Source organism: Idiotropiscis lumnitzeri, chromosome 6 (genome assembly GCF_059441095.1).
Source record: "Idiotropiscis lumnitzeri isolate Australia: NSW breed Sydney's pygmy pipehorse chromosome 6, RoL_Ilum_1.0, whole genome shotgun sequence".
NCBI classification, from domain to species: domain Eukaryota; kingdom Metazoa; phylum Chordata; class Actinopteri; order Syngnathiformes; family Syngnathidae; genus Idiotropiscis; species Idiotropiscis lumnitzeri.
In genome coordinates, this window is record NC_142396.1 from 4,990,282 (window position 1) to 5,014,639 (window position 24,358).

The following is a 24,358-nucleotide window of genomic DNA, read 5'->3' on the forward strand; positions in this document are numbered from 1 at the left end:
GAAAATACAAGCGTAATCACCCCTTACACTTTGCAAGACAACGGGAGAGAGAGGGGCTTTGCAGGGTATTTGGATTTGGTGATGATGCGCTACACGAGTTGACAAGTGGAACTGGACAGCTCGGTGATGAAGTGCTGCCTCCGCCAATGAAAATTCCATCGTAATCACTCATTCCCCCAGCGGAGGGCCGTGTGAAAGAGAGCTTTGGAGTTAGTAAAGCTCCTGTTAGTGCTGTTTTGATGTCTGGGTGCAGGAAATAAGCACCTCGACACCTGTGTCGGTCCCAGAGACGTTGCGGTTTATTTATACCGCTCCCTCTGTAGCGCTATCTGTCAGTCAACACAAAAACCTCCCCCCCTCCCTCTCACTAGCCGCTCCGCCGAGAGTGGCAGCAGGCAGCCCCGCTATAGGAGCTATTATAACGCACAACCAATCTCATTAGTGCATGAGGGGAAGAATATAGCCCCGCGGATTAGCCGCCGCTCTCATTGCTCAAAGCAACTTAGTAGTGGCGCGTCGCCGGTAAGAGTTGTCAATAGCCGGGCTGCTGTTTAACAATACATGGAAATTAAGCCGATTGGTCTCAGGACTTGGATGCTGAGGCTGAGAAGGACAACAGCTCGACAACACGCCGTTATCGTACCTTCCCATGGAGCCCTATTTTGGTAGACTAGCGCCCGTGCGCTCCGTATGCGTAACTTCATTTTCATGCCGCCGCAAGTTTAGTCTGCCGTGTTTGGGGCCGTGTTGCGCCTGTCTTGAAATTGACATGCCAATGTAATGTTCATGCAAGAACTCCAGCGAGTCTAGTTTTCGGACGGCGTACTCGGGCGTGTGCTCCGTACCGCCCTGAAGAAAACAATTGGCGCCTCCCCACCGCCCACTCTCCGCCACAACTATAAATATGCAAAATGTGCAATGAGAGCGCCACTGCCACCTACTGGACCGGATGTGCAATTACACTTTATTGTTGTACGTCGGGAAAAAAAACCACATTCCCCATGGTCACACCCGCCCCCCCCCTCTCCACGCAATCTTACCTGCGAAGCTGACATTCAGGATGAAGTCCCGGTAGAGTCTGCGGCCGTCCAAGACCTTCATGCTGTCGCACAGCGTGCTGGTGTTGAAGCAGAGGCTGCGCTGCATATTGTGCAGTGCGTAGGCCACGGCGTACACCGCGTTTACCACAAACATGATCTTGGACTCAGGTTCAAAGCTGCTCTTGTCCATGGATAGGTCCTTGTCGCACGGGGGAAGAGGCGTCGCTCCGCTGCCGCCGCCGCCGCCACCCAGTGAGCACTGGAAGCGCTGCTCCCAGAATTCCCTGAACCAGGGGTTACGGAGGTTTTTCTTGGGGTTCAGGCTGAGGAAGTAGCGGTTGAACTCCGGCACGTGGTTGGCGGCCAGCTCCAGCGTGATGGCTCCTTCGGCAGTCACCTCGTTGCCCTTGACGATGCTCTCCTGCGCCCCCCAGCCGTCGCTGGCCACCCAGATGAAGGAGGCGTTGAGCCGGGCGGCGGCGGCCAGGAGCTCTCGGGCGTCGTCGCTGCGCAGGAACAGGACGGCCACGCGGGCGTTGGGCTTCTGGAGAAGCTGGCGGATAACGGCGTCGTAGGACTTTTTGGCGTTGGAACGTCCCACCTGTACGGATCAAAGGTTGTGAAACCAAATGTCGCATGTATAAAAGTCCACAGACAGATCAACATTCTCGAACCACCTCAAAGAAATAAGAAAACGGGCGTCTGTCTCAGTCCGTCACTGACTGACGCGCTCAGTGACGATTACATGATGGTAATATGAGGGGAATTTATTCAAGTCGGACTTCACAGAAGGCCTTCGTGTGAAATGCACGGCCCGCCGCTCTCATAATCACATCATATCTTACTTTTTCTGATGTGGCAATGCAGATGTTCCTCATGCGGGCCTCCTGTTCGAAGGCTTCAATGCCCGTTTCCCCGTAGTCGCCCTCCGACGCCACCGTGGAGACGTAAGTCCAGTTGAAAAAGCGCAGGATCTCAGCCATGGCTTTGGCCTGATAGAAGTCAGGCGGCACGGTGCGGGCAAAGTAGTCGTAGCGGGTCTTGTCGCTGAGCTTGGCGCTGGTCGACGCGTAGCTTATTTGAGGGATCTGGAAGAGCCTGAGAAGGTTGGCAACCTGGAAGAAGGACGGATGACAGTGATGACGACTGGATCGTTGACGAGATGGTGAAGATTTTTGTGTCACATGATCTACATCATGCTTTTTTTTTTTTTTACAAATTTAATAAAAAGCTAGCAAAAGATTGATTTGAGGAAAAACATCAGTAGACGTTTCTTCTATCAAAACGTAGCCCTGATTGGATGACAAGATAGATTACACTTTGTGAATGTGCAAACAGCGCCCCCTGGCAAAAGCCACGCGATAAAAAAGTCGAGCGTAATAAAACTTGCGTACCTTTCACTTCCTTCGTAGCGCTCTAATATGGCCAAATGGGAACTAAAACAAAAAAAACAAAAAAATAACCCCCCGAAACACGGAAAACAAACCCTTTTGCGGCACAACATTCGCCAGAAAATCCCCCAATGCGTCTTTGGAAGGAATCCTCCTTGTTAGACGGCAAGTAAAGATGCGCATACAGAGGAGCTAATGATGTGTTTTGCTAATGTCAAAATACATCAAATATGGAATTATTCAGTGCTGTGGACACGTTCCTCTTCTCGCTGTTTTGTATTGGACAGCACGTCCTTGCGTTTGCGTGCGTGTGTGCGTGCGTGCGTGTGGGGGGAGGTTTTTTAATTAAACGCGTTAATGAAAGTTTGATCAAAAATGACTGCTGGTGCATCGTCCAAAAAAAAAACAAAAAAAAAAAAAACGAGAAGCTTGGAGTGTAAAACCCATGAAAATGATCCTTTAATTAATGCATTTTTCCGCTTTTCAAAGATAAAATGTCAATATATTTGGAAGGTTGCTGCTGACGGCAATCATGCGTAATGGGATTCGGTGAAGATACGCTTAAAGTGAGAAGTGGTTAACGTGTCTGCATCACAGTTCAGAAGTTCTGGTTTGAATCTCTTGTGTGTGTGTGTGTGTGTGTGTGTGGATTCTGCATGTTCATTCACGCTCGCTCAACGGTGTGCAGCTGTACCTGTCGTTAAAGAAAAGTACAAATTCCAGTGTTTTCTTTAACCCTAATTGCTTCAAGCTAATTATGAATGATGCTATCCTGGCTATTTCTCTCTTTGCTTTCACTGTTGGTGAGGTGCAGCGCGGTGCGAGGAAATTGCATAGTGAGCAACAAGCGATTGTTTTAGAATTATCGCTGAGCCAATTGAAATGTATCGAGTGGCTAATTTGGATTGTTCGTGATCATTTGCATTTACAGTTCATACAGGACTGACTCATGAATCATCATCATCATCATCATGAGCTTTCTGAGGCAGTAGAAGTATCATAACCACACACACACACACACACACACACACACACAGGCACAGATGGCTCCAAGGCATGTAAACAGCACAATCAAACATGCATACATAGACGCAAATAAACACGCGGCTATTCTTTGATGGATTCTCCCATCTGCTGTGAGCCGCCACAGAAAAAAAAAAATGGACAAAGAGGAAAATTTGTCTGCCTGAATAGAAGATGAATGGATTATGGAAAAAAAAAAGTTGTGTAATTGCGAATATTTTCTGTACATGAATGTTACGCATAATCATATCATTATTGTCCGTCGGGAACTTTGGATGCGCAGAAATGCTCAAAGAATTTGTTTTTTTTTTCACAAATCGCTACTAATGGTCCTTCCTCACTTTGTGTGCCATTTTTACGCAATGTTTGTCAATTTAAAGCTGTGAAAATATCTTCAAATATCTAACAAATACAAACACAAATATATTGCCGTTTTGTTTTGTTTTTTTTTTGACTCCAGGGAAGTTATTATTTTGTCAGTACAAGAATTGCGCCAGTGACGATACACAGTTCTGGGAATAAAAATCTTTTTCCGAAAACATTCAACAAATTTTTTGCCTTAGTTCAATGGTTGTCGTGCTGCTCCCTCCAGTGTGCGCACCTTGGCCACCTGGGGGCAGTATAACACTGGCATATGAATATACTCCACATGGAGAGAGTCATCCCTCAGCAAGATGTATTAGTAAATGGTTCTTTGCAGAGGATAAAGAATAGGAGTAAGGTAAACGGGAAAATTAAACAATATATGTCAGCCTTCAAAGCCCCCCAAAAAAATTGAAAAAATGGCTGAACTTTTGTGGCAAAAAACATTGCCTCAGGCAGTCTCTCAGAGCTCCACTATGAAACTAAAAATATTTAGCCTTTTTCCAATCATATTTTTCGTTATTTCCTACTACTTTTGTGCATATTTTTTGCACACATTTGATCAATATGTGTTTTTTGTTTAGTTTTTCTAATCGTTTTTGTCTAAAGTTTATGGTTTTAGCAAATGTATTTTTTTATAATGTTTGCATGTATTTCAAATAGACAAATATTTTTTTTATTGGCATTTTCTTTCAAATAATCTTGCATCTTCATAATTCTTTTTGCATTTGGGTTGATGTTGCCGTTGATAGTGATATGAACGCCCACAAAGACAGTCCGACACATATTGATGGCTGCTTATGACGCGTGGGCAGGTTTTAAGCTTTCAAGCCGGACGTTGATTTAAATGTCAGCGAAGGTCAGAGGTGCATTGCTCCATTAGCTGCCCCCTGATCAAGCATCACATGCACACGCGCTGCTGATGTGAAAATGAAAGAAAATAAAAACTTGCTTCAGTGAGGAGAGGCAGTCTTTATGTGTGTTTTCTGTTTGATATGCAAGACACACACACACACACACACACGTGCGGTCGGAAGGACACCTGCAATATGATTTATCGGTAAGGCGCTGGAAACACGCACGATTCAGCCGTGAGTAGCCGCATAGACTTGAGCAACAAGACAAGCGATTAAAGCAAGAAAAGTTGCAGCAATATTTTATGTTCATACAAGTGTAGTGCAGCCGGAACGCCCAAATTCACAAACACGCAAAACTAAAATGAGGACGCACCAAACTGTCAGATGCCCAATGAGGAGCATCACGGTTCTAAACATGGTTGACTATGCAGAGTGCCTGGGAAAGTCTCATTTTGTGTCCCACCAGTTTTCCCTTTTCATATTTTTATTCTGATAATTTTGTAATTTTTTTAATTATATTTTTTGTCTTACATTTAGTTTTTTATTAAATATTCTTCACAATGTATCCATCAGTTTTCCCTTCCCGTCTTCCATTTCATAATTTTGTCCTAATAATTTAGTAATTTTTCAAAGGATATTTTTTGTCTTATATTTAGTTTTTTTTTTTTATCTTACATTTAGTTTTTTATTAAATATTCTTCACAATGTATCCATCAGTTTTCCCTTTCCGTCTTCCATTTCATAATTTTGTCCTAATAATCTAGTAATTTTTCAAAGGATATTTTTTGTCTTATATTTAGTTTTTTTTTTTAATCTTACATTTAGTTTTTTATTAAATATTCTTCACAATGGATCCATCAGTTTTCCCTTTCCGTCTTCCATTTCATAATTTTGTCCTAATAATCTAGTAATTTTTCAAAGGATATTTTTTGTCTTATATTTAGTTTTTTTTTTTATCAAATATTCTTCACAGCGTACCTAATGTCTTTTCCATTTGCGCCACTCCTCTTGACAAATTCCTGACACGTGGGTACAATCAAGTTGCGCGAGGAGAGCAAACAAAGGGAGGGTTCCCCGCAACAGACGCAGAGCTGTGGTGTTTCCACCAGCTGCCCCAGGACGCGGGACGATGAGAAGAGGAAGAGGAAGAGGAAATGGAGGAGGCTGAGGTCAGCGCAGAGTCTCCAAATAGCCGGCAGAGCTGCCTCACAATGCACATAACAGGTCAACAAACAAGTCGGCAATCGGGAGCCAAATGCTTAATCAGCCCTCCATGTTCTTGATCTCTCGAGTCTTTCGCGGCACAACCCCCAAAAATAGAGACGAGTGAAGTACGATATTAAGGGAATAAAGTGCACGTTTTAAGAGGATAAAAGTTAATGAGGGAAGACGTTTTATGAGTATAATCAAGAAATTTGAGAAGGAGAAAGTCTTAATAGGGGCAGAAAGTATTGATGGGATCATAAATTTGTGACCTATGAGAATAGAAAAGAGTAAAAAGTTGTTTGGAATGAACAGAGTTGTCGTAAAACAAGAAAGAAGAAATAAGGCAAGTAAATAATACAAAGTACAAGTAAAATGTTTTTGTTTTGCGTTTGTTGTGTCCCGTGTTACCTGGATGGAGACGCTGCTGAAGGAACCGCCGATGACGCCAGCGATGGCGAGCGGGCTGTCGTCCTGCAGAGCATAAGAGCCGTCCGGGCAGATGAACTCCGAGTCGTCCACTTTGGTGAGCGACGCGCGCACAAACTCCAGCGCCTGCAAAAACGCAAGCGGCGCTCGTCAGAACTGCACACCACGGGGAGTCGGTGCAGAATGAGCGCTATTTGCTTTGGAGAGGCAAAATATCTCGTGAAACTCTGACTTTGGATCTCATGAGTTAAAATGTGGAATAAGGCAGACCAAATTCACAAAAATAAAATAATAAATTCAATAATAGTGTATAATTGATACAAAATGTAATGCAATCTTATTGCTATTTATGTATTACAATTTTTTTTAAATTACAAAATAATTCAAACAATTTTTTTAAATTAATATTGTTTTATATGATTTTTATTCAAATTACATAAATGTTTTTAACTTGAGTTTTATCCATTTATTCTCATATTAATTAAATAAAAACCGCTGGCAACAATACCATTTGAAAATATCTTTTGAATAGTATTTTTGAATTTACTGGTTTATTTGTGTTCAGGTATTTATTTTAATTGACAGTATTGTTGACGTACCAAATCATTCAGTTTTTGTGTTCGCATTGCTTGATGTAATTTTATTGTGTGAAAGTCCTTTCCACGTAAATCTTTTTTTTTTCCACACCTTTTTAACATCTTCCCCATAATTTATCTCACTCACATCATTTCAATTTCAACATGTCATATTCCCAAAATTCATGACCGGGGGGCTAGTATTTTTCTCATTCCAAATATTCACGGTTTCCTTTTTTTTTTTTTTTCCAAAATTCAGAATTTTTAACCCCCAAATTCCCAATTAACTCCGACATTTTCTCCCAGGCATCACATCATGTCTATCGTAAATAATATGACGCATTTAGGAGAGTTTCATTGTACGTGTGACCAACCTGCTCCAGTGCGTAGGTATCTCGCGAGCACGTATCCAGGATGTGCACGCCGAGAGAGACGCCAGGCAACAGAACGGGGTCCCGGTTGATGGCGTCGATGGCGAACAGCATGGCCTCCAGTCTCTGGATTCCTCGATCCTCGTTGACGCGGCCGCACTCCTCCATGCCGCCGCCTTTCTCGTGCACGGGGAACAAGCCGCCCAGCACCAGGTCACCTTCCATGCGGATCTCCCGGCGGGACGGCGGCGGGTCTCCGACGGACAGCAGCACGCCTCGACACATCATCACCATCACGAGAGCGCGGGCCACCATGGTTGTGGGTCGGGAGTGGGGCCGGGTGCGGGGAGGAAGGTTAGGGGTGAAGGGCTAAGGGTGGAGCGGCGGGGGTCACTTGGAGGTCCATGAAACGGTCCAGGGGGACAGGCAGAGGAGTGGACGTCGAGGGACGCACCATGAGGACATCAGCCCTGAAGGAAAGAAAAAAAAAAAGTCTGGCTTTTAAGTGTCATAGAATTAAATTCACGAACTAAAAACAATTTGGGATCATTTAAGCTTGGTCGTGAGAGGAGGATTTTTGCTCTGCGGTGGTCTCGCTCCGGCTGGAGAGCGAACGGGCCAGGAGGAAGCGGTCGAATCGGTTGGTAACAAATAAACGGCAACGTCTCGTCTCTCAACGATGTCAAAAGTCAAGAAAATGTGCTTGAAACAGGAAGTTGACGCTCACAATCTGCTCTTCGCGGGCCTCATAAAATGAGTTTGCGGGCCAGATCTGGCCCCCGGGCTGTGAGTTTGCCACCCGTAGGTGGAACATATCGCCTGCAATGAACTGGGAATTCACTGTACTGAGCTGTAAAAGTCTGTGATCCCTCTCAGGATAAAGAGACAAATGTAGCCCGAAAGGTTCAAGGATGTTCTTGATATCAGAGACGAGGGAGCCATACATCTGCTGCCGTGACTAACACGGATTTTGGAATTGTTTGGAGATTGCGCCTTGTTGATCTCCAGTCAGCTATCCTTTCGATCACATGGTCAACCTTCTTCTTCTTCTTCGGGCTGAGTGTGTGAGCGTGTGTGTGTGTGTGTGTGTGTGTGAGAGTGCCCCTGGTTGTATCTGGATAAGCCAGCTTGGATGGCTCCTTGATACATGAGACTTCTCATAGCACAAATCAGAAAAGCTGCTCTAATCTGATCTCGCTTGCAACACTTCTCCACTCTCCCCCCGGCGGGTGTGTGTGAATGTGCGGGTGTGTGTGTGTGTGTGTGTGTGTGTGTGAGCGTGACAACAAAGACATCTGATACGACCAAGTTCACGACTCAATCAAAGTTATCGGAGGCTGTGTTTTGACTGCCGTGTTCGCTAATGTGAGCCTCGATTTTTACGGCAACACAAATAGGTTTAATCAAGCGGAACACACCAGAAACAACTTTTAAAAAAAAAAAAGTGCAAATTTGTTGTCTGAAAGTGAGTTTAAGTATTTTAAGTGAAAACAGGGCACCGGGAAAGGCAATATTTTGTTGCAAAAATAATAATCGCAAAGCGGTCATATCTGCAGCACGCAAATGCAAGAACGTCTGTCATGACAATTGGGGGCGGAGCTAGGTCGTTGCGGCTACTCAGTTTTGCCAACTTTGTGACATTTCCGTACCCTCTAGCACAGGTGTGTGCCAACTACGGCCCGGGGGCCACATGTGGCCCGTTAAACGTTTAAATCGGGCCCGCCAAACTAAAAAAAAAAAAAATTAAATGAATCAACCTTCTTAATGTTTTTTTTCTTCTAAATACTCTGGTGTGTCAAACTGATATTTTGATATAATGCTTTTGTTCATTTTCATTTAAAATTAAATGTATTTTTTATCTTCGATGAGGTGAGGTTACCAAAACAACTCCATCCATCTGCACCTGGCCCGGCACCTCTGTCAAATTTTAGAACCCATTGTGGCCCACCAATCAAAAAGTTTGCACACCCCTGCTCTAGCATCTAAAAAAAAAAAAGCAAACTTCTTTGATGTTACTGGAGCAGAAGATGTTGACGCCGCACTACTACCAAGTCACCGGTGCAAAAACCCAGTGCGTTAAAAGGGAATGTATTCCCACACACAAAATCTTGTTTCTTGTGCTTTTCGTATGACCTGAAAGCAAGTCTTATCATGCTTGGGAAGCGTGACAAAAGGTTCTTTAAAGCATCGCAAAGCAGAATTGCCAAATCAATGAATTGTGGTGCATAAAAGGTCAGAATCAATGCAACGAAGGGGCTGAAATGGCTTGAATTGTATCATCCGCTTGCACGCGTTGCACAGAAAACTGATCATATCGATTTGGTCCAGCTTGGCTCTCCGGCCTGCATGGTAATGACGGCCAAGTGGAAGTGCAACATGAAGGTCGCAATCAGTCGACGGAATCAAAAGGTCACACTTCTTCACAACCGACACCCGCTTGCGTAAAATTCCAATATTCAGCTGAATCATACTTTTGCGATGAATAATATTAAAAGGCGGTCGGCCAAAATAATGCTTCGGTGATTTGCCGTCATGAAGAAAGCACTTTGAAGAACTAGCAACTACTTGTTTCAAAATGAAGCTCCTCAACGCACTTAAAGCAAAGCACTGACGTTTTTCTCTGGCCTTCCTTGTGTGGCGTTTGCATGTTCTCCCCATGCCCGCGTGGGTTTTCTCCGGGTACTCCGGTTTCCTCCCACATTCCCAAAACACGCATGGCAGGTTGATTGAACACTCTAAATTGAGTGTGGGCGCGGTTGTTCGTCTCTGTGCGCCCTGCGATTGGCTGGCAACCAGTTCAGGTGTGTCACCCGCCTACTACCCGAAGATAGCTGGGATAGGCTCCACCCCTTATGAGGAGAAGCGGTAGAGATAATGGATGGAGTATGAAGTGCTGACTCCATGAAGGAAAATACTACCGGTCAATGCTTTGCTTGTCTTTATTTTGTATATTTCTGCAGTTCCAAAAATGAGGACAGCCCCGCCCATTAACAAAGGCTGTACTTTGACGCTGGTCCTCCAGTCGAAGGGTCAGGGTGAGCAGTGTCAATTTCAAAGTTGTTCTAATACAAACGAGCAGTTTGCCATCACGCTTGATCTTTGGGGTATTTTGATGAAAGCATGTCACAGACGTGATAATAAAACGACTTGGAAGTGCTTTTTTTTTTTATTTTTCTTTTAAAATGATGATAAAAATCTGAAATGTTTGGCCTATGGGAGCAAGCTTGAACGTGAATCTCAGTTTGTGTGTGTGGGCAGGTAGGAGGATGAAAGCTTCCCTTTGGATGCAGGCAGCAGAGATTTTTCTTCAGGCGGCTGTCATATCTTTACCACTCTACTCTGTAATATGACACACACGTAAAGACAAACAGCCGCCCCTGCATGCACGCACACACACCTCTGCGGCTTCTCTAAGGAGTTGACCTAAAAGCAGACTATTTCTATGTCTTGCCACCTCCTTTTTCTTCTTCCTCTCTCTCTCTTTCTGCTACAGACGTCTGAAATGCTCAGCAAACACCACCGACGACTGTTAGAGAAAGGAGCGAGGCGCTAATAAGACATTTGAAGTGAGATTTGTATGACCAAGTCGCTCGCCACTTCATTTTTTGTGCTGTCACAAACCCACTTGAGGCGAGGTGACATGTTGTGCGATGCATGGAGACGCAGCAGCAGCTCTGATGCTTTGTTTTAAACTTTTTTTTTTTTTTTTACATAAGAGATTTCAAGGTATTGTTATATAAAAGCAGCCGATACTCTGAACAATGCGGATTCCTCGGAATGAGCCAAATAGCATCTTCGATGGAGTGTGTGCTTCATAAGAGCTTCTTGGAAAATAATATCAGAGCAAAGCCAGGAAAATGCAGCACACTTAGTCCCGCCTTTTTTCTTTTTTTCCACCATCATTGCAGAACTTGCAGGAGCAATGAGGTTCAATCTCAGGTTTCTATTGAGTTTCAAAGAATGATTGCTTCCTAAATTTTTAGGGGGTGATTTTGCACAGAGCATCTTTCACTTCATGACCCATCTGTGCCGGGGTTGTATACAAACAATTAAATGTTTACAAAAAAAAAAAAAAAATTGTTGTCATATGATAGAGTAGCAGTGGACCGATGTTGTAATAATAATAATAATAATAATAATCATCATAATAATAATAATATACACATAAATAATAATAATATATACACATACATAATAATAATAATAATAATAAATATACATAAATAATAATAATAATAAAATTTGATTTGTAAGTGCCTTTCAGGTGTCTGAAATTAATGTCGTTGATAAAAAAAAATTAAAAAAGAAAATGTAATCTAAAAATGTAAAATGTAAACTACTGCCATAAAAAAACAGTCTGAAATAATGAATGAAATAATTAAGCGCAGGTTGATTGACCACATGAGCGTGATGATGTAATAGAAAGGCGGCTTTTGTTGTGTCGCGGTCTCTGAGCTAACGGAGCCGACACAATACTCTTTCACATCAAAATGAACGATACAAACAATCGCGTGATGTCATTTCCTGTTCTGCAACAATTCGGTGAGTGAACGTGCTATACTGCCTTCTCGTTCGTACCGTACATAACAGCTGCAACATTTTTATTAAAATAAAAAAATGCACAAATTCCAATTCCTGCAACATCGGGGTGAGTACAATTTGTATATATATATTTTTTTAAAGTTACCCCATCCGAGCCCAGGGAGGGGGCGTGTTAGAGGCAAACGATTCAGTGAATGAATCTTTTGAACGATTCTTTTTGATGAACCGATTCAAACGATTCAGTTGACTCAAAAGAACTGTCATGCCCATCACTACCCGGCACCCTGTGAAGTGTCTTACCCGAATGAAGAGGGAACGGAGCAGATGGCCGACTGCAGCTCGCCACATTCCCAAACCTTGAAGACAGACATACAGAACAGGAGAAAACAGTCAGAAATAAAAAACATCGACACTCTTGAGCTGGAGACGAGCCAATACGGACACACCATGTACACACTCTCTTCTCATGTTCGGCTTGCATTTTTTTTCTTTTCTTACCAACATCACATCTTATCCTCCTCTAACAGGCACGACTGCTGTGCAGGACACGCATCCGGGCAGGGTCGATGCCCGGACTACCACAGAGCACAAAGCCCAGCAGATTTCATTGCTAGTGTTGTTTTTTTTGGAGCTTTTGAGCAATTTACTCTCAGGGCACGTGCAGACAAATAAAGGGCTGGTCAGTCACTGACTAAATTTGCATTCAGTAAATAAGCCCTTCAAATCCATACTGAATATCGAATATTGGCAATATTTGGGTTTGAAAATACACAAGCAGAGTCTGTGAAGGAATTCGAACGGTTAGCCTGTCACCAACTAATGCCATTTTTTTTTGTCAATTTCTGCCTGTCTTCAACTGTTCATTGTCTTGCGGCCCGCTCCGAGTGAATTCCCCTCATTTAAAAAAAAAAAAGCCAGCCCCATCTGTCAGACAACCACTCCATCAGCTGCATGACGTCTGGCCCGCGAATTAACCATCTGAATGTGACATCTATCAAACTTAAATGTCATGTCATGACCCTGGGAGCGATGGCGGAGGCATCATTCAAATGCATGACCGTCGGCTCTGGCTTGATTCATATCCACACTGCAGCAGAGTTGCTACGGGATGTTACAAAGTGGTGACACGAAGAGGTGCTACGGATACTACAATACAAGCGGCGTGCCGTTCGGTCCTTAAAAGCCTTCTCTGCTGGAATAAAAAAATTCTAAAGCACTGACCCGCATTGAAAACTTTGTATACTGTATACATCCATTTGCAACAGTCTTTTGTCTTCATTTAGTCTCGTGCGTCTTGGCAGCGTAGCTTACAGTCGTTTGTGGGTTATCATTAGAATTATTATTTTTACTCCAGTCTGCTTCTACGTGTAAACGTCCCAAAGGCATCCGAGACCCGACGCAGGGTTGTAGGCCGGGGCCGAGTGAAGGCAACACCCACCACTGCAGAATTCATACACACAAACTACACGTACAGTATATTTGAGGAAGCAAAATAGAAGAAGTCACAACTGACCTGAAGTAATGTTCGTTGATTTTTTTTTTAATAGAAAATAGAGAATATATGTTTCCTAACTTTTTTTTTCTTTTCTTAGAAATTGTTGAAGGCTAAAAACTACCGCAAAATAAATGCTAGCTTTGTTGCTTGTCAATGGTGTTTTGTATTGGGTAATAGCATACAGCTGGTATATTTTTGAAAGGAAAATTGACGTGTAACTCTTTTCTATTTTGTGTTCAGTTTTACAACAAACAACTGAGCTTATAGCACTTGGCCTCTTTGTTGATGAATTGTTCGCTAGCTATCAAAAAGCTTTAGTGTGAAGTTCACTGCCTTCATGTAGCGCTTTAAGCTAACATTTTTGCTCAAAACTCAAGACACAAACAATAAAATTCTGGCTGAATGCTCATCTCATAATCCGGGTAATTTTTAAGTTGAAAAACTACAGTACAAGTAAATTGAATAATGAACAAGGTGAAGGAAGAAATTAAAGTTAGCACTGTGGTTATAAGATAAGCTAACTTTTAACTGCCTACAGCTGCGCTAAGCTAATGGACACGCTTTCCGTTGGCAATTTTGTCCGTGCGAACATGGCCGCCACATCGGCTCATCTGTTACATGGATCTAGTCTGGAAAGGACTTTATGGACTCTTGATTAAAGTAAAAAAAAAAAAAAAAAGCAGTAGGTCATAGTGTGTAATTCTGTTTGAGTGTAAAGAGAAGTAAATAATAGCAGAAGACGCCACTGACTCAGTACCATCAAAACTTTGGATTTGTAAAGCTGGAGAGAAAGCGCCCGAGTTGATTGTGGTTGCTATCATAATTGCTCGGGCCAATACAAACAGTGACCCACTTCTGCACCCTTTGGTCTAATTAGGATCATAGCCAGCTGACAACATTTGGAACTCTCGCACCCCTCGCTGCCTGAGCGGTGGACAGGAAAAAACAAACGCCTCACTGCTTATTTACCTGCAAGATGACGACACAGACACACACACATATACGCTCACACATACTTTTCTCCTCCGATTCATCAATTATTTAAGAGTCTGATCTCTCTGAGGGAGATCGCAGGCGTACATCCCACTGGCCTTTCCTCCCCGCTCAGTGAACGTCTGCGTATGAATGGTGCTGAATGTAGAGGAGGGGGTGTGGCGGTTCACTGCAAACCCTTAATATGTGTGTGTGTGCGTGTGTGTGTGTGTGAGACGGAAGCAGCAGCAATCTTCAGGCGCTGTTCATTAAAGCAGAAGAAACAGCAAAGTATTAAAAAAAAAAAGAAAAAAAAAACACACACACACACAAATCCGCCTCAAAAAGCCTGAAAAGCAGAGTGCACAACAGGAAACCTTCAAGGTAATTATCTTAATGTTATAATTATGGTGCGGCTGAAAGATTTATGCTTACACTGCATGATAATCCCATAAATGATTTTTGCAGTTGATTTCAATGAATACAAAAATTGACACTTTTTAGGAATAAGTGAGGATTATGTTTCATGTGTAGCGTCAACATGGTTGGAGGAGACTTTCAGTAACCAACTCTTAAATTAAACTTGAATACGCAACACGAGGTGACTTTATTACAGTGTTACGCTACTCGGCTGTACTGCAGTTCATAGATTGCGATTTTTTAAAGAAATCGTTTTTATCGGTTTGGAACGTACACTGGCCTACTTACCAACATTCAACATATGAATATTTCTTGCGAACGTGTAAACTCTTCCGTGCTACTCCCCCCAAAATTGTGTAAACTTTGGCAATTCCGAATCCAAAGATGTCTGCCTCAAGTTCAGTATTGCATGAGTTCCACTTAAAGAAGTGCAGTATTCTTGTTCGTGTAGAGCAGAGAGAATATTCTGATTATTGTTGTATGGTATGTTTGAATGTGTTGCTAGTCTGTGATTAATTAATTTGCAGTTTTTTTGAAGGTGTATAATTACCGTAATATCTATTTAGATTTCCGCTAGCCCGTCTATGGTCATTTGTATGATATGTTAGTATTGAGATCACAGATTTGGTAGAACACTTGAAGTGTGCTCGTCTAGTCTAGCGTGTTTGGGACCGTGTTGCGCACGAGGCAGTCTCGCCTCCGAAGCTCCTGATGATTTGGTGATGATTGTGCTTGGCGTAAAGACGATGATTGTTCGATCCTTCTCGACGTCCGGCTGACAGCTGTGCAGTAATCTCAAAATAATTATATTTAAAATCAACAAAAAAAAAAGGCTCATTTATTAAATTAATTGCCAGAGACGAAAACAAAGGACATTTTCGTTGAAATTGCTGTTAGTTTTATCAACGTAAAATGTAGTTTAAATTAGTTTGAATTTTTTTCTAAAAGCATTTTTTTATTTTTTGTTTCATTTCATTATCGATTTTTTTTTTTAAATCAAATTCAGTTTTTGTTATTTTTGTTAGTTTGGTCACATGACTCTAAACCAGCGAGAGATATGGGGAAGTAACAAGTATATTTAGATTTTTCACATTAGTTATTTGTTATACCAACACAAAAGTTGAAAACATCACCAGACAAATCATGAAACATAAGCAAATTCCTGTGAAATCTCTTAACTACAGTGCACTTCTTGTGACTTTACCCCAGAAATTTACCACGAGTGAGTAAAAACACTTACTATGTCACACACACTAACATGACTGCTAATTTCCCATTGCTGAGGGTGTGCACTGCATAGTCTGGAGAGAGGTGCTTTGTGGAAGCTACAAGGCCGCACGTGCGCACGCACGTACATATCATCATCGTCAAGGCGCTCCAACAGGTGCTCGAGTAAGCATATTCACAAGCGCAGAAGTGCTGAAACACAAGGCGATGTTGCAGACTCGCCCCCTCTCGCATTCAAAACGCACAGCCTTTGAACAAACACAAATTATGCACGATGCACAGCACACACACGCACACACACGCTAGTGTATCGTCAAGGTTTAACACATGACATTAAATGCCCACGTCCACTCCAACGACTTTTTTTTGACCCACCTTTACCCCTCTAATCACACACACACACACACACACACAAATAAATGCAAAAAAAAAACAAAAGAAAAAAAAAAAAGGAACTGCCATGAGCCTAATAGCATATTTGCACGTTATTTTTAACATACTGTCAAAATAGCAATTAAATTTGGGAAAATATTTAAAAAAAAATCGACATCAGCTATTAAGCTAACATTTGGGTAAAGGTGCACAACGTCGAAAGATTAATTTATACAAATATAATGCTTAATTCTTCAAGGTATTGTTACTTTTTTTTTTTCGTACATGATGTGTGTCGGAATAAGCCCAGAATTTTACGTACAGAGAATGCTTACATATTCGTGGTCTGCCGCATATATATATTGCTTTGGTAATACCTAGTGGCTTCTTAGCGCCTCGCAACTATGTTAATCAGAGGGGAGGAGCTTAATTTCATCAAGCAATAACATTGTTTAAAATATTTTAAAATGCTCTGCTGCCGCCTTGTGGAATCGATTGGTAATTGCAAAACTTTTTGTGGCGGAGTTCGTTCATTGTGGGCGGACCTTCTTTTTTTTTTTTTTTTTTGTTGCTCTCGATTAGATTTGTTCTTCCAAACTCATGTGAAGCGGATTTAAATGGAGATAAACTCCCTGGTCAAAAAAAATTAGGTACATTATAATTTGATTCAAGACAAGAGTTTTTTTCAGAAATTCTGTATTTCGTTAAGACAATAAAGTTCTTTTTTTAAGGGATTATTTTAGCATCTCTTGAAACCGCCGTGTTCTGCATTTTTCGGACAAACATGCCCCCAAAACTCGCAAATTTAAAATTAAAAATGATTTAAAATTTATTAAATTATTTAAAATTGACCCTCCAAAAACTCACTTAGCTGCCGCGCTGCAAGTTAGAAAATAATGCCCATGAAAGCAATTCCTTTTATGGGTAAACATTTTAATCTTAAAAGAAAAAGTCTCAAGTCCCCATGCCTGAAATTTTGCATGTCAGCCATTTTGAGGCCCGATCGGTACCCTTGACAGATGGACGACGCTAAATAATGAGGCTTTTTTTTTTTTTTGGTTACGAGTCCATCACAGTTTGATGATCACTTTGATGATTCGTCATGAAAAAAGCGGATGCGGGGGCCCGTTGTAACGAGGGCCCCAACACCAGTTATGTTTAACGAACCCAAACTGGACTCCGACTTCCTCCCACAATCCAAAAATTTGCCTGTGAGCTTCATTGAAGACTCAAAATTGCCTTTCGGTGGGAACGCGAGCATGACTGTTCGTTCGCGTATAATTGCCCAGCGATTGGCTGGCGACCAGTCCAGGTTGTCGCCCGCCTCTCGCCCCAAATCAGAACCTTGATCCTAATCCAATATTATTATTCAATAGCTGAACAGTATATTTGACTGTGATCTTCTGATTTGAAATTAAATTTGTGAAAAGAAATGCGGTGATTATACAACGATATGATTATATCATTTCACATAAATCATGAAAACCAGCTTGCCATAGCGGCACCGTTATGAGATGCCGTTTTTGTTTTGTCAGGGCAGATTTTTTTTTTTATTTATTATTTTTTCCCCGAGACGTGCAGGCGCACCTATTGTAACAGTCAGTCACAAATATGGATCATATCAAGGTGCATTCGTTTAAAAAAGTAAGGAGAAAGCAAGGTCACACTTCCACAATAAGACGCAGCTCGCTCGCTTTGCTTTAAAGTGTGTCACATTCGAACATACGGCAAAGTTAAGCCTATTGAAAGGGCGGCGTGACATAATTCATGCAGATTTCATGCAACCCGCTTGCTACTTCTGCACCTTGAGGGGGAAAAAAATAACGGAGTATTTATTGACAGGGGTGCACTTTGAAAGGAAAGACCGCGCTTGGCAGCAGACCGTCCACCTGTGCGCACGAGACATGCGTTTCCATGCAAAGTTCAAACACACGACTGCATCATTTCAGCCGATCCGTCACGCATTTGCTGCAGAGGACCACTGATCAAAACGTGTCTTCGGCAGAAGTAAAAGTTCAGCACCAATTTCGGACACGGACAAGCAAATGATTTCCTCTTTTATCCAGCAAAGATGCAAGAGAACAGAATTTTTTTTTTTTTTTTTATATTTTTTACTCACCTTTCTGTTGTCCTGCAAATCCCGTCTCTGCTGGAAGTTTGACTGGGTCTACTCCCGATCCCCGTAGGAGTCGCGTTGAGAGAGAGGATGCTGCCGCCGTGTGTGAATGTGTGCGTGTGCATGTGAGAGAGAGCGATAGGGGAAATGTGTGTTTGTATATGAGAGTGAGGCTCAGAGAGAGAGGGAGGGAGTGAGAAAGAGGGAGGGGAAAAAAAACAGACGTGTTGAGCTGAAGCCCGCTGCCAAAGGATGCTTCAGTCTCCTAGCAACAACAATCGATCTTTGCGCGGAGACATTTTTATTGGATAAAAAGAAAACTTAGCCATTCCAACACCCCCACCGCCGCTTTCCTCCTATGCACATGTTTACCACTCGGATCGACAAAAAGCCAGCAGAGAGACGGCGATGAGTAAAGAAATGTCGAATTTTCTTCAACCATCTGTCTACAGGGGAGTCCTCTAAAAAAAAAAAATCCCCAAAAATAAAAATTATTATATTAAAAGAGCAAGCAGCGATGCGGCAAATCCACGGAATGGTCATCAACAATTGACGGCCGAATCTAGCTTTGCCAAATTGACTAAGGAGACCTGCTTCTGATTTGCCTTGAAGGAGTCGGTCCAACGATGTGTCCTGAATTTCACTAGTAAAAAGGTTGCCTCAAACTTCCTGTTGAATTTAGACTTTTTCCTGTCCTGATAGACACGCCCACCAAGTTTCGTCTCAAATGGACTGAAATTAAATGCATCTGGAGCCAAAAGCATTTTTAAAGGGGAAGTCACCTCCGCCCCAAAATTGATGCAATAATATGTTTTTTGGACCTTCAATAGTCAATAGGGATATTTTTCTACTTTAAAGGGAAAGACAACCCCAAATCTTTTTCACAATAATATATTCTATGCGCCTAGTCTAAACATGGCATTGTGATTAATGTTGCGTTTGTGGAATATGAGCTAAGTAGATAAATTTACCCTTTTTTAGAGGTCTCAGGGGGCGGCCATTTTGAAAATTCTATCACTGTTGCTCAGGGCTCAGGTAACAACCAATCACAGCTCACCTGTTTTCTGATCCATGATTGGTTGTTATGTGAGCCTTGAAAAACTGTGATATAATTTTCAATCGACAGAAGTGACAAAATGGCCGCCCCTTGAGATGTACAAAAATCGGTGGATTTTGCGGCTTCACTCATATTCCACAAATGCGATATTAATCAGAATGCCATATTTCGATTAGTGGGCCTGCATAGAACATAATCTTGTGAAGAACATTTTTGGGTTAAAAAAAAAATGGATCTTTGACGTCTTTAGCCGTCAATGGTAGTAAATGCATGAAGTAAATGTAGAGTCTACTTAAAAAAAAAATCTAAATTCAACAAAAAAAAAATCCGCGTGGTGATACATGGGGCACGAGCACTTTTTTTTCCATCTGTGAAAATGTTCAAAATTATAAAATTTGGATGTCATGCTCCACCCTCCACATTACAGCTAAAGAGGGCAAAAACGTTTGATAATTTAGCATCACCCATTTGTCCACGATATTTGCATTTTACCGGGTCAATTCCAAAGTAAGGCTTGCGAAAAGTGGTTGCGTCAAACTAAAATGGACAACTTCCTGTTTGGAATTTGAGACTTTTCTGTGCATCCTGCCACAACGTCCAACAAGTTTTGTGTCGATTGGTAAAACAGGTGAGAGCGGTTTATTTTTTTTCTTCTTCTAACGTTCCAGGCGGTGCGACTAAGTGAGTTTTGAGTGGGTTGTTCAAAGGACAACTCCGTCATTTTCAGGCATGTTGAGGTCCCCCCACATATCCCCCCCCCTTTTTTTTTTTTAAATTTTGCCAGCAACACGTGATTCTACATTCAAACCTATTGTCTCACCAGATGACCGTTCAAAGCTATCATGTAAACAAGTCCAGAGCGTGAAGTGGAGAGGAACGCGCACACACAACAATTGTTCGTGAGCTTGTTTGTATGACGGCGCACTCATTAGAATGCAAGTATGCACGTCTGCAGTGCCGATTGAACAGAAAATCCTCTTCATGCATGATTGAGTCACAGAGCCTCCTCACTCAGCTCAAACACACACACACGGTCTAGGGGGAGGCCTGATTTCTCCATTGTAAAGTTGGCGGAGTGCATAAAACGACACCGTGTGACTGCTTTCTGATTGGCGTTTTTTTTTTTTTTCCCCTCACCTATGCGTGGGATTACAAGTTCTTACAGGACGGACAGGTTGAAGAAAATGCCCAAATTTAAAGAAATGATGCGTTCAATTTCACGCCTATTTCGGATATCGAGCTGTCAATTTGCATCACGTCACACCAGATATAAGTCGATTTCACACAGAGATCACGCAATCACTTTTTTCCCGCGTAATATTATGACTTTTTTTGTAGCGTTGTAATATGCTTGTAATTTTGTACATTGCTGTCAAGCTTCAATAAAGTGATTTATTTATTTTTTTAAAAAATTAACTAAGATACTGTAATGCCGTCGCATGTGAGCGACATTCTTCGATGCATTTTCAGCTGTTTATCGAACGGGACAAGCAGCCAAAAACACAAATACAAAATGAAGGCACTGTGAGGAGCATGGAAAACATTTGTTCATTACTTGTGAAATGGGCAAACACAGCTCACAAGGCCACGCCCCTTAAAGGTGTAACTTTCAACTTATTATCGCACACGTTTATTATGCCTTATTATCTTTTTCTATTTCTTTTTTTTTTCATTAAAACACATCACCACCAAGAATTGAGGCATTTTTTGGGGGGAAATTTCAATTTATTTCAAATGTAAAAACACAGTCACAGTAATTAAATAGAATATAAAGATTAAAGGAGATATTGAAATATTAACCTTTCAGTATTGTTAATTTATCTCTCTACATGTGTTGCTCCACTGTTTTTGTTTTTCCACTATCCATTGCTTAAAGCCAAATCTACACAGATGCTATTGTGCAGTCCGTCTTTGACATTTTGCATTCGTGGTTACTATGAAGCCAAAGTGACTTTCAGAAGACAAAGTTAATTTGATTCCGTTAAATATACAAAGCGTAATTTTCTCTGTTGTTTAGTTTGACGGTAAACGTTAACTGGGACTGGCATTAAACAGCTTGAAGCCTCTTTTGGAAAGAAGTATTAATCTGCCAAGTGGGGGCCACTCGTATTTGGAGGCACCACTGGCTCTGGCAAAATGACAAATCTGAGGAAAAGCCACATTTCTGTAAAAACAAATATCCAAGAGCATCCCCAAGACTTAATTGCAGCCATAAAATTTTAATCTCCCTTTTCTGCAAAATGACATCTGGTGTTAGCCCACTCTAAGTTCTCAGTCCCTCAAAACATTGATTGATTTGTGTTCCAATATGTTATATTTTGTCTCCGCCTCTTATGCTAGCACGCTGTGCAGGGTTAAACCGCATGTGATCAGGCAGTGATTGATCACTTAAGTGACCAGGGAGGACGAAGAGCATCTACTTCACACTTTTGTGACTCGCATGTGTGCAGGCACGAAGTGGGAATTACGCACGCACACACACACACGCGCGCGCACACACACACGCGCAAAACCTCACGCTCGCACAGTGTCAGTCACAGCTTTCCACCGACCGCATCCCAGAGCGAGCAAGCGAGATGCTGGCCACTCTAATAAGGGCCTCATTGTCTGCATAGCATGCATATATGCAGCTCGGCCCAGAAAGCCAGCTTTGTCCAATAAGGGTCCCTCAGCGAGGGGGCTTTGTGCCCAATACTGCCCCACAGACAGACGGGCAAAAAAAAAAGATGGCAAGAAAAGAAAAGAAAGACATGAATGCAGAAAGCTATACAGATGATAGTCAATAAATATGGACCATTAGAAGACCAAATGGCACCCACCGTTGTGCGCGTGTGCGTGCGTATGCGTGTGCGTGCGAGTATGGGAATGCTGTGTTTCGGCTCATCGCTGATTCATGTAGCAGGAAGTAGGTCCACCGGGTCCACGCGCTTCCTTCTCTGATTCCCCGCAGATGGTTTGCGACTACGTGCGCTAATAGCATTAGCAGCGCTTCATTTCACACGCCCTTCGATGGACGCAGCCCCTGTGATGGATGTCGCGCACACACGTACGCGCGCGCGCGCACACACACTCGCCGACACTGGTAAGTGGAAGCGCCCATCGACTTTGCGTCAGTCGTCACTTGTGATGTGGTTTAGTAAACAAAGGTTCCCTAAGTAGTCACGAAAAGACGAAAGTAACTTGGACAATCGCGAACAAATTACAGTCGGCGACTCACACTCGCACACCTCGTGATTGATCCTCGCACGCACTGTTTAACTAACTTGCTGGCAGGTAAAAATGTGAGTTCTGACGTTCTTATCAGGGAATTACATTTATCTGGTTTGTTACACTGACGTCGTGGTAGTAGATGTGATCGTCCCGCAAGATTGTATCGGGCTCCTTCGGTGACCTACGCGCCTGCTGATGACGTCACGTTTTAACGCGAGTATTTCTCATATATATATCTTTGCCTCGATGTTATTTATCTTGGCTCTTTTATTAGTAATGTCTGATTTAATCATGTAATAATAAAGAAATATAAGACAAAAATACTCATCGTGCGTGACATCATCAGTCGGCGCGCAGTCCACCGAAGGACCCTGATACAATTTTGCAACCCAACAGTCACATCCAGAACCCACAGCGGCGGCCATCTTAAGATGCTACCTGCCTAAATTGAATACATTGATTTCTCTGCTGCGCTTTTTCATTCTATTATCTTTCGTATGTTATGAATGGCGCAGTGGATGGTGTACAGTTCTACTAATAAGCGCTACATTCATATTTCATTTGTAATAATGTGGTTATAAATGTTCTCTCATAAGGTTAGTTGGCTGCCCTCTGGCTTCTGCCTGGAAGTGCAAATTGTTAAGCCATCCATAGATAAGTCTGCGGTTACTGCACTGTATTGGGAAGACTTGTCGGCAGGTGCTGAAACTTCAAAGGTCAGATCGACGGTGTTGTGGAATTCATTTGCAATTCAAATTTCAAATCATATCCGTACAGTAGAAAAATCTTGTCTGTTTGCGCGTACATGACTGCACTATCCTTGATTGTACTGTACGCCGGTACTGTCGATGATATTGTTTTGGGCTATGTGGGTCTACAAACAGGGGGTCTTGTAATTAACTTGTGTACACGGGCATGGCTAACACACTTCATAGGACATGCACTGACCTGTCTACTGTTCATCTGCTCATGTTAGTCATTTTCACTCCTGGAAATAAACACAAAACTACTTCAACAGTGTCACAGAACTCATCTCCATTCTGTAGGAAAAAAAAAAAAATCACATCATCACATTAACACCCCCCGCCCACACACACACACACCCCGATATCCAGTGTACAGTGTGTGATATGTGGTCTCCTCCGAGCTTTCTGACTATGAGCACAATTCATTAGTAATTGACCGCAGCAGCCTCGCTCATGAAACATTAACAGGCTTGTGGTGAATAATTGATTAATGATATGAGGCGGTCTGCAGCAGCATTCTGACAATAAGAGCAGCAGTAGAGCACAGCGGCCACACCGCTGCTTCATGCGCACCGCCCGACACACACACACACACACGTGACTCAGTCACCCACTCATTTGTAATCTCTTGTAACCATTCACATTGCGCACTCACCCCTCATTCACCTCATTCATTCATCATTCCATTTGGATGCATTGCTGCTTACTTCCTTGGCAGTGTATCGTATATTAAAAGGTTAATTTGGCAGTGCAAACGATAAATGTGGTATTTGGAACATGTGTCACGACAGCTTCATAGTGTATTGTTCATTTTACCTCAATGCATAGTATGTTCCGGGTCACTTAGGCCCAAGAATACCCTCATAATCGTCTAGAATTGTCAAAATTTAAACGTATTCACTTCCGTGGTTATTCGTCACTTTGGAATGCGGCCGGTTACTGCCACCAA

At 42.3% G+C, this 24,358-nt stretch overlaps 1 protein-coding gene across 1 annotated transcript in view; it reads right to left on the reverse strand.

The window, feature by feature from the left end:
* The window catches only part of grm3 (glutamate receptor, metabotropic 3), a 33,942-nt gene extending 15,024 nt beyond the window's left edge, over positions 1–18,918 (reverse strand). Inside the window, exons 1-6 of the mRNA XM_088298061.1 lie at positions 18,400–18,918; positions 12,095–12,150; positions 7,256–7,722; positions 6,289–6,432; positions 1,886–2,155; positions 1,041–1,641 (exon numbers count right to left, since the gene is read on the reverse strand). Of these exons, the coding sequence (XP_088154187.1) occupies positions 1,041–1,641; positions 1,886–2,155; positions 6,289–6,432; positions 7,256–7,567 (1,327 nt within the window). The 5' untranslated portion in view covers positions 7,568–7,722; positions 12,095–12,150; positions 18,400–18,918. The remainder of the gene's footprint in view (positions 1–1,040; positions 1,642–1,885; positions 2,156–6,288; positions 6,433–7,255; positions 7,723–12,094; positions 12,151–18,399) is intronic.
* Positions 18,919–24,358: the final 5,440 nt, after the last annotated feature.